Source organism: Gossypium hirsutum, chromosome A12, assembly GCF_007990345.1.
Source record: "Gossypium hirsutum isolate 1008001.06 chromosome A12, Gossypium_hirsutum_v2.1, whole genome shotgun sequence".
Classification (NCBI taxonomy): Eukaryota; Viridiplantae; Streptophyta; class Magnoliopsida; order Malvales; family Malvaceae; genus Gossypium; species Gossypium hirsutum.
In genome coordinates, this window is record NC_053435.1 from 98,109,957 (window position 1) to 98,121,328 (window position 11,372).

At 36.7% G+C, this 11,372-nt stretch overlaps 1 protein-coding gene across 1 annotated transcript; it reads right to left on the bottom strand.

The window, feature by feature from the left end:
• Positions 1–287: 287 nt before the first annotated feature.
• Positions 288–1,897, bottom strand: LOC107934258 (thioredoxin-like 1-2, chloroplastic). Its single transcript, XM_016866632.2, has 4 exons — positions 1,449–1,897; positions 1,151–1,330; positions 884–1,048; positions 288–815 (listed from the first exon to the last, which is right to left on the bottom strand). Exons 1-4 carry the CDS (start codon positions 1,692–1,694, stop codon positions 573–575), a joined length of 834 nt encoding a protein of 277 aa, XP_016722121.1. The 5' UTR covers positions 1,695–1,897; the 3' UTR covers positions 288–572.
• Positions 1,898–11,372: the final 9,475 nt, after the last annotated feature.

Sequence of the window (11,372 nt, forward strand, 5' to 3'; positions counted from 1 at the left end):
CAGATTTATAAAATTTTAAAAACAAATTTTTTGAAGCAGTTAAATCAGTTTCCCAAAGATTTTAAAAATAATAAAATCAAGGTAGAATTATAAATTCAAATACTCATATATTTGTTACCTCTACACTTATCTAGTTTTAAATAAGCCAAAAAAAATGTAGTGAAAATAGTAAATCGTCTTCAAACTGGCCCCTCAATGGAACCCAAGAAATGGTTTAATTTTCTGTTCTTGAAGGAACGGCACAATAATGCTCTTGGTTGGCCTCAACCACCGCCGGTTACACTATCTAACACGTTCAACCAATATGATTACATTTTAATATATATAAATTATTATCATGTACACATTGAAAACAAAAATACAGGATACATCAATAGCAATCATTGTAACATTTGCAGGATTCAATTAAAAAAAAAAAACACCCAGAAGCCTGCTTATGAATAACCCAGCTAATAATGATAATGATGTATAAAAAATGGGGAAATTGAGATCTTCCAACATCAAAATTGGAGGGTGGATCCATTTTTATCCACTTCCATAACAAAACTCTTAGATTAGTTTCATATCGAAACCTATAGCAGAGCACCCTCCTTTTGGAGCATTATCCAATTTTTATCTGCTTTGTTCAAGATACCAGACAGTTCCATGGTTCTGATGAACATGGAATCGTTCAAGGAAGGTGATTGTAAACTACTTAATGATAATTCACCAGCTGATACTAGTTTCATCACCTCAGACTCATCCAAACCTTTGGCAGGGCCAAGGCTGCATTCATCCGATCCGTGCTTTGCCAATGCAGCTTTGAATTTCTTGATCTGCAAACATAATATATGTCAAACACTTACTAATACGAAATGAAAGAATGCTATACCGAAAAGCTTACCGTAGCATTGGTGCAGCTGAAGCTGCCGACTCGCCCTTCAGCACCTTTATAGAACCTAAAGAAGGGTAAGACATGAATATTGAGACATTGACACATCTTCTTCAGTTCTTCATAGTTAACTTCAAGGAAAATCGCATTTGGATTCTGTTCAGCCAGTTGACAGATCTGATACAAACATAACCCAACCATCAACAAACCTTAACACACACGGAAAATAAACCAAGACAATTTTTTTTTTTTGGTTAAAAATCTTACACACAAAAATACCTTAGGATGGAGGGCTTTGCAACCACCACAACCGGGTGAATAGAAGTCGATAATGACCAATCGATCACCAGCATTTTGTAAGGAACATACAAGTTCTTGAGCAGAGTGGATCTTCACCATGTTGGGTTTAAGATTTTTTTCCCACCATCTCATACATCGGCTCACACAGGTTCTTTCAGCCTGGGAAAAAAATCAATTGCTTTAAACATCAGCTTCCAGCCCAATCTATTAAAACAAAATGAACCCAGAAAAGAAAAACCTTTAAAATCCAAAAGTAAAGCAAGGTTTTTTGACATACTTGAACAGAGAATTTGTTTTCAGGTTTGGTGGTGCAGTTTCTTGAACCATTCTGATCTGGGACGACAAGTGGTTTCCCCCAAAAATCAAAGGTTAAAGCAGGAAACTTTTTTGATGATGAAGAAGCCTTGGAATCTAAAGAAGTGCATGATGTCGAAAACCAGGAAGCTTTCTTGGAATGGGAGCTCAACATAGTCTCATTGAACACAGAAAAATATGAACCACACTTCAATGAAAAAGAAGCCATTCGCAGTTGTCAAAATGAACCAAAAGTGAAGATTTTGAACAAAATAATGTGCTCTGTTTTTTGCCCCTTGGGATGGTTGAAGAGAGAGAAAGAAGAAGGTCGAAAAGGAGGACTGGGTGTTGGTGTGGATATAAAACGGAAGTGAGTCGAGTGGGGTCAAAATGATTTGGATTTAAGGTTATCCAATTTGTTTTCCTTTTTGTAATCATAATCCAATTTGTCTTGTATTGATTGAGAAGTATATAAACCAAATAGTTTGGAGTATGATTGCCACCGAATTTCATGATAATCAACTAACTAGTTCTGAAATTATGAGGATAATGAGAACTACTTCTTTTTAATGTTTGATTTCAAATTTTGGATAACATACTTCCAACTCTTTAAGGAAAAATAACTATCAATTTTCACTCAAGTTCTCTAACTTTAAACACTTCTTTTTTGCTTTTAACTACAGCTGCTGTGATTTCTCTACATAATTTCTCTTATATTTCTCTCCTTTTCTTAACCTCAATTTTTCTTTTTTTTCCATCCAAATATATAAAAAAAATTCATTTCAGGCTCTCAAAATAAAAGGTTTGTTGTTTAAGCACTCTCGTTATATAGTTCTGCCATTTTGGTCACTTCCGTTAAAATCACAAACGGACATAAGAGTTAAAAATTTGGTATAATAATAAATTTACCCCTTAAATTTTATATATTATTTCAATTTAGTTATAAATTTAAAAAACAAAATTACAAATAGTAACCTTAATTCTAAAAGAATTAAAGGAATATATAAAAATACATAAATATTTTCAAAAATATAATAATAAATTTTAATTTTTATATTAATATTAATATTAAATAAAAATAATTATATTAGTATTAATAAAAATCCCCCACTCAAAATAATTTTGTATTATTATATTTTTTAAGAATATATTTACGTATTATTATATATTTCTTTGAATTTTTTAGAATTATGACCAAATTGAGACAATTCATAAATTTTCAGAGTTAATTTTTTAAACTTATGACTAAATTGATATAATCTGTAGAAGTTGAGAACTAAATTTGTTACTATACCGATTTTTAAATTGTCACGTCAGCTTGTAGTTTGTGATTTTACCAAGAGTGACCAAAGACCTAACTATGTACCATGGGTGCGTAAATTATAAACTTTTTATTTTGAGTGCCTAAAATAATTTTTTTTTGAGAATTAACCGACTATTTGTGTAGTTCACCCCATTTTATCCATTATTAAAATATTTTTTGTTAGGTTATGAGACAGATCAACGGTAAATCTTATCCATTTTTAGATGACAGTTTAACCATTTTATTATATCCCAAAAACAAAATCATAGATCAGTTACTTCAAACAATTTTTATTTTTATTTTTTGCAATTATTTAAATATAGCTTTATTCGTAATTAAATTATCTTATTTTTCTAACTTGGTTTTTTTTATCGTCATTGGTACTTAAACTATTTTTTTCTCAAGTTAGGATATTCGTTAGTCAAACTCTGAAGTCTATTTTAAAAAAAAAACTTAACCCATAAATTAGTATTTAAACTATGCATTTTTATCATTTTCATACCTTAACTTTTTTTTTATTCAAATGCACTTAAATTATTTTTTTCCCAAGGTGGTACCTTTGTTAGTTCAATAATTAGTTAAATCGTTAAGTCTATTTAAAAAAAAATTAAAAATTGACATGTGGTAGAAAAGGACAAAAAGCATTATTTTTTTCTTATATGTTTTTTTCTTTTTTTTTCTTCCTGTAAAACTAAAATGATGGTTGAACCAATTAGACCGCCAGTTCTCTGTTTGATCAGATAAATTATTAAAAATTCATAAAATAAAATAAAAAACATATAAACTCAGTTCAAATGATTTTTATAGCTCACTTCAATTAGTTTGTATCGATTTGTGGGGCAATTGGGTTCAACCCTTATCTCCAAACCAATACCTTAACTGGCTCTTGGTCTAGTCGATTCGGTTTTGAAAATACTAGTTTTGATCGGTGAAATAATTTTTTCAACCCCGGCAAGTTAAGCAAATAGGCAGTGAAGTTGAAAACAAAATTAATTGCTAGCGTCTAGACCTCAGGAGGGCAAATTTCGAGCATTGTTAGTATTGCTAGACATTATAAAGGAATAAGAAAGGAAAAAAAAAGAGAACTAATGTAAAAGGAAAATAAAATATTTTTTAAGTTTATATTATGTGGTCATTTATTATTAGTTGGGTTTTTTTCTAACAGATATAATATTTTGGTGTAAAATGGGTAACAAACAACTATATTTTATAGGGATTAATATGTAGTTTGCCCCATTCAACTTGTCTAAAAGTTCCTATTGGTATCTAAATTTTTTTTTGACCTAGTTGGTAATTGAATTTGTATTTAGTCACCCAAGTGGGTGTCTCCTCACTAGCATTGTTAATTTGTGTTGACTTGACACTAATAGCCAATTCGATACTGATACGTGGCAGCCTCTCAATGTGCCATGTGATGGACATGAGTAAAAAATATTAAAATTTTAAAAATATATAAATTAATAAAAGGAATATATTTTTCATATAAAAAATGAATCTAGACATATGATTGTCCGTCACGTGATATATTGAAAGGCTGTCATGTGTCATCATAAGATTGACTATCAATGTCATTCGTGAAAATTTAATCGAAACGAATAATATACGAAGTAATTAAATAAAACTATAATATTTTAAAACAAGCGTATTGAAAAATTTAAAACAAAACTTGAGAAAATTGAGAGAGTTAAGAGTTTAGAGAGAATAGAGAGAGTTGGATTTGAGTAAAAATAATGAAAAATGGCTTGATATTTATAGAAAATAAAAGTTACTGTTAGCTCTTAAAAATTTTTATTGTTGTCAACATTCAAAAAGTCGTTGGGAAAATGATCGTTGGAGCTGAACGCGTTTCCACACACTCTCTCCTAAAATGATTTATTTGTTTAATTAAAAAAATCTAAAAGGCGAATTAAAAAAAACATATATCTTTCAACTTAGCTTAACTAAAGAAAATACAAATTTAGAGATATTTTAACCTAAAATAATGTATGGGGTACACTCTTAATCCAATTTGGATTAGGAAAATACACATAGCGGGACTCCCAAAGCATCATTGGCACATACAGTAAACGTTAAAATATTCTTAAAGAAAAAACACTTACAACCTAAAAAAAATATTTTCGTGGGATCTGAATGGAGACAAGTCAAGGGACAAAATATGGAAAGAAAGAAAGAAAGAAAAACCCTCAAATTGAGCATTTTTTAATCAGAAAATTATTTTCTTGTCTAGGCTAGTGATAAATTTTAAAAAGATTTTACGTTTATAGAATTAATAATTCATATTATATAAATAGTAAAATATTTTATATATTAATGTGTTTTGATTAATTTTTAAATTTTTTTTTGGTATTGTAGTAGGCCAATTTTGGCCCACTAATACCAAGCCCATTTCCCCCTCTTACAACCCAAACCCGATTGATCCATTTCAATACACTAAAACCCCTGCCCAAACCTTAGCCCAACTACCTAAAACCCAACACTTGACCCAGGCCCAGAAGCCCAAACTCCAGACTTAGGGTTTCAGAAACCTTAGCCTACTCAGCCGCAACCCTCCCCACTTGTACTTAGCCCCATACACTGCTCCACTATAGCAGCCCCATACCCCCACGCGTCTGACACCATCTGCCGCTGCATGCTCCTCCTCCACCACTAGCTCCTCCATACCCTGCAAAGACAGAAGCAGACCAAACAGAATAGGACAAAAGATAAACAATATTTTCCTAGTTTTGTAGTCGGCTATAAAGCTGAGAAATAAGCATTTGTAAAGGGGGGTTTTTTCTTTGTTTTTTTTTTGTTTTTTTCGGCATTTTAATACAAAAAACAGAAGCTAGAATTTAGAAAAAATACATAGATCTCAGTACTAAGATAGCAAGCATTCGGAGAAAAAAGGAAAGGCAAACGGAAAAGGTTACCTTTTTTCATCCATTTTCTTTCGATTTCCATATACATATCTATACATTTTTTAAATTAATATAAACCTAAAATCTATATATTCTAAGACCAAGAATAAATAACAAAAAAAAATTACCTTTCCGGCCACCGCGTGCGATTGTGAGAAACGACTTAAGGGACCTTCGTTTGGAAAATAAGAAATTAAGAAACACTATAAAGAATAGTGGGTTGGGCAAGTCGACAGCAGAATGGAAGGAAGAAATTAGCAATATCAAGGGAGGAATGGAGTTTTGGAAGGGAAAAGCAAAGAAAGAGGAGGAAAAGGCTGCGCGCGCTGTGATAGAGTTAAGAAGGAAGAACACCGAGTATGAAATAGTGACTGCAAAATTGGCGAATAGTCAGTCTGAACATCAAGAATTAAAAAGGAAAATACGAGATCTAGAAAATAGGCTACAATCTCGTCAACAATAATTAGATAACCTCTTGAAGGCTCTAGAAGAAAAGAGTGAGCAGTACGATAGGGACATTCACGCGTATGAAGGAACTCTCAAAGAAAAAGAAATGCAACTTGACTTCTTGATCAATGAAATTCGTAAAGCGGCTATGCAAGTTGTTCAATTATCAGATGAAGCCGAAGTTCTCGGTTGCCAATTCCCTCCGAGCCAAAGATCGAGCATATCAGAGTTTTTAGAGCAAGTGAAGAAACAAGGCAATGTGGCTAGGAAATTTGTGTAACTGTTGGAAAAATGAGAACTTTGTGTAATAGACTATATTGATAAATGAAATGCCTAAATATGGGGCTATCTTGAAATCAACACCAATTTCTTGCATTTCATTCATAACTGACATTCATTTGACATTCATGCATTCATTCATGCATCAATACATTCATTGCATATCCCATACTCGTTCGCTGAGGTTAAAATGTACAATTCGCAGTTGCAAGACTTCAAGACTGGAACCACGTCATCCGTATAAAACGCGCCGACAAGCTAGAGTAATGGAGAATGAATTCAATGAGAGAATTGAAAGGATGGAAAGGGCTCAAAAGGAATTACAAGAGCAACTGGCCAAATCGCAACAAGAGACGAGAGACCTAATGGTGAGATCTCGAGAGGAATCTCTCGAGCAAAGAGATCAGATGGCTAAAATGATGGAGATGATGACAACTTTGGTCAAAGGAAAAGGACCCATGCAGAACTCCGATGTTATGGAACCTCGGTCAAGAATTCACCATGATCAGGATCCACTCTATCCCCCGAGATTCACTCCACCGCCCGCATATACAATACAAAGAGGGTATACTCAAGAGGAACCCACTGGCTTGGAACATCGACCTATGCCACCTGCTCCACCCACTAATTTGGGGCAAGGGATGTTAGCGTCGAACTCAGGGGCTAGTCCTGCTAATCCACTAGTTCCAGATCTGGATGACCCAGCAGAGGTAGCCAAGTTGAAATTGGATAACCATGACGCAAAATATAGGAGTCTAGAGGAAAGGCTCAAAACAATAGAAGGCATTGAAGTCTTCTCCGCACTAGGTGCCAAGGAACTCAGTTTGGTACCTGATCTAATTTTGGCCCCGAAGTTCAAAGTGCCTGATTTTGAGAAGTATGATGGGACAAGGTGCCCAAAAGCACATCTTATTATGTTCTATCGGAAAATGACCGGTTATGTGAACAAGGATAAACTACTCATACATTGCTTTCAAGATAGTCTAACAGGGTCAGCTCTTCGGTGGTACAATCAACTTAGTAGAGAAAAGATTCGATCCTGGAAGGACTTGGCGTCAGCATTTTGCGAACAGTACAAGCATGTATCGGATATGGTGCCAGACCGTATGACCTTGCAAATGATGGAGAAAAAGACATCAGAGACTTTTAGACAGTATGCGCAGAGATGGAGAGACGTCTCAGCTCAAGTGGAACCTCCATTAACAAAAACGGAGATAACCGTTCTCTTTATCAATACTTTAAAGGTACCGTTTTATGACAAATTAGTGGGAAGTGCCACGAAAGATTTCGCGGATATTGTAATATCCGGTGAACTCATAGAGAATGCCGTCAAGAGCGGTAGAATGGAAGGATCAGAAGGCTCAAGAAAAGCAGCACCCTTAAGGAAGAAAGAGCCAGAAGCCCTCATGGTGGGAACTGGGAGTCGTTACATTCCCAATTCGTATCTTAATCAACCCCGACCTCGAGATTATCCACCCTCGAATTTCCATTATCCCCCTCAAACCCCTTACTACCAAGCACCACATCCGTCCTGCCCCGTATACGCCACGAATAACCAAAGACCCGTCACCACTTTCCCACAAAACACGGTACCCGCCCAAAGCCAACCCAGAAACGAACCAAGGCCATCAAGGCATAATCCCGAGAGACCGCAATTTACCCCCATCCCTGTGTCGTATGGGGAATTGTACCCAAAACTTTTAGAAAAACAGCTAATTTCTCCCCATTACATGGCACCCCTTAAACCTCCATACCCAAAGTGGTATGATCCAAACGCTAGTTGTGCATACCACGCAGGGAACCAAGGGCACTCTACTGAGAACTGTCTCGCTTTCAAAAGGAGAGTTCAAGGACTCATTGACGCGGGCATCCTACGATTCGATAGTGCTAGTAACGCAACGGGGAACCCGTTCCCTAACCATACCGAAGGGAATGTGAGCACAGTGGGAAAAGAGGATGAATGGAAGGTCAAAAGATGTGTATCTGAAATAAAGACGCCTTTGCAGAAAATTTGGGAGGTATTGGTTAAGAAAGGATTGCTCTGTCACTCTGATAGAATTTTTGGAGAAGAAGGTCAAAGTTTTTGCAATTTTCATGGGATTGTTGGACATGACATTCAGTCATGTGAGGATTTTAAAAGGTTACTTCAAGACCGGATGGATAATAAGGAGATCAAGGTCCTTAACAAGAGTGAAGATGCCAACGAAAGAGAAGTATGCGTCTCTGATAGCCAATCATCAGGGTCCCCTTATAGTGCTGATCGACCGTTGGTAATTTATTACGACGCGATGAGAGGGCCATTGAAACCACAGATGGTAATTGAAGTACCATCTCCTTTCCCGTATAAGGACAACAAAACAGTACCGTGGAGATATGATGTTAATATCGTTACACCGGAAGTTGAAAAGTCCAAAGCCATAATTGAAGATGTTGGGGAGGTAGGTCATTTTACTCGAAGTGGACGATGCTATTCTAAAGAAGTTGAACCGGTAAAGAGAAGTAGCGACTCGAAGCAAAAAGGGAAAGCCGTGATGCACGAGGTCGAAGTCGAGCAAGAAATTCCACCCGTGCAAGAAAATAAAAAGCCTGTGAATGAGGAAGAAGCTCAAGAATTCTTGAAATTTATTAAGCATAGCGAATATAGTGTGGTGGAACAATTGAGCAAGCAGCCAGCACGAATCTCGGTTCTATCTCTACTGTTAAATTCAGAGCCACACCGGAACGCTTTATTGAAGGTGTTAAATCAAGCTTACGTGGCCAACAACACATCTGTCGAAAAGCTTGATAGGTGGGTAAACAATCTGAATGCGGACAACTTCATCTCTTTTAGTGATGATGAGATACCGCCAAATGGTAGAGGCTCGGTGAAAGCGCTGCATATCACGACCCGCTGCAGGGGCTACATAATACCGAACGTACTCATCGATAATGGGTCAGCATTAAATGTTATGCCATTGGCTACACTTTCTAGAATACCGATGGATTTGTCCTACTTAAAGCCTTGTCATTCCACGGTAAGGGCATTCGACGGGACGAGGCGCGAAGTCATGGGAAAGATCGAAATCCCTTTAGAAGTGGGCCCTTACATCTATGAGGTCGAATTTCAAGTCATGGACATTACACCCCCTTATAACTGCCTTTTGGGAAGACCTTGGATTCATTCTGCTGGAGCAGTCCCATCATCCCTCCATCAAAAGGTGAAATTCATCATGGATGGCTGTTTGGTCACAGTCGAGGGCGAAGAAGACATCGTCGCATCTATCTCTGCTGATGCGCCATACCTGGAAGTAAGCAAGGACGCAGTGGAATGTTCCTTTCGATCCCTTGAATTCATCAATGCCACTTTCGTCGCTGAGGGAAATAGAATTTCGATGCCAAAACTGTCGAGAAATACCAGAATGGGTGTCAAGTTGACCGTAGGAAGGGGAGCTCGTGCGAGAAGAGGTTTAGGGAGACATCTGCAAGGAATAGTGAGGGCTTTAAAGCCAGTGCACCACAAGGCCCGATACGGTTTGGGGTTCCAGCCTGACATGCGCCAAAGAAGAAGACAGTGGAAGAAGGATCAAAAGAGAAGAATTGCAAGAACTTTGGGCCGAGAACCAGAATGGGAACCAATAGAGTACCCTCCTTTGTCAAAAACATTTACATCTGCGGGAATGATATACCCTGGACAAGATGATCCACGAAACATGCTGGGATTAATTGAAAGGGATTTTCAGAATGTTAGTATAAATGTCATTGACAAAGAAGCTGGTGCAAGTAAAGATGTCTCGAGGATACGCCCTTGCCCTCCTGGTTTCATGTTGAACAATTGGATTGCTGAGGAGCTTCTTGTAGTTTATAAGCCTTCAGAGTAATGCTAAACATCAACCTTCTATTGTGTCCTTAGATATAATAGAATTCTTTTGTAAGAGTTTGCATTCGCTCTTTATCATTTAAATGAATATCAATGAAGATGCATTTTGTCACGATTTTTCACATTATCACTAATTTCATAATCATTTTCTCATTTCATAGCCTATCCTTACATTTGCCTCATTACCATGACATGACATTTGTTTGTTGTTTCCAATACTTGGATGTCCCCCTATAGCTTCCTTTTCCATTCAACTTTCATGTGCTCAGATATTGACGACATGAATAATCCCGTTACGACTCTTGAAATTGATTTTGAGAAGGTTGTTTGCTTAGGAGAATTTGAAGCCGAAGAAAATGCTGAAGATTATGTCTCGTCTCCTGAATTGTTAAGGATGGTGGAACAAGAAGATAAACAGGTTCTGCCTCATGAAGAATCTGTGGAAACAATAAATTTGGGCACTGAAGAGAGGAAACAAGAAGTGAAGATTGGGACTTCTATTTCAGAAAGTACCAGGCATAGTTTGATAACTTTACTCCGCGAATACAAAGATGTTTTCGCGTGGTCATACCAGGACATGCCAGGGCTAGATGAAGATTTAGTGGTCCATAAGCTCCCATTAAAGCCAGAATGCAAGCCCATCCAGCAAAAATTAAGACGGATGAGGCCCGAAATGCTGTTGAAAATAAAAGAGAAAGTCAAGAAGCAATTTGACGCTGGCTTCCTACAAGCCTCCAAATATCTAGAATGGGTGGCTAACATAGCCCCGGTACCAAAAAAAGATGGAAAAGTACGAATGTGCGTGGATTACCGTGACCTGAATCGAGCAAGCCCAAAAGATAATTTTCCCTTGCCACATATTGACACGTTGGTGGACAACACAGCAAAACATTCATTGTTTTCTTTCATGGATGGATTCTCGGGGTATAATCAGATTAAGATGGCCCCTGAGGATATCATGAAAACTACCTTCATAACAATGTGGGGAACGTTCTGCTACAAGGTGATGCCATTCGGGTTAAAGAATGCTGGGGCAACATATCAGAGGGCTATGGTGACATTATTCCATGACATGATACATAAGGAAATAGAGGTCTACGTCGATGATATGATTGCTAAATCTCA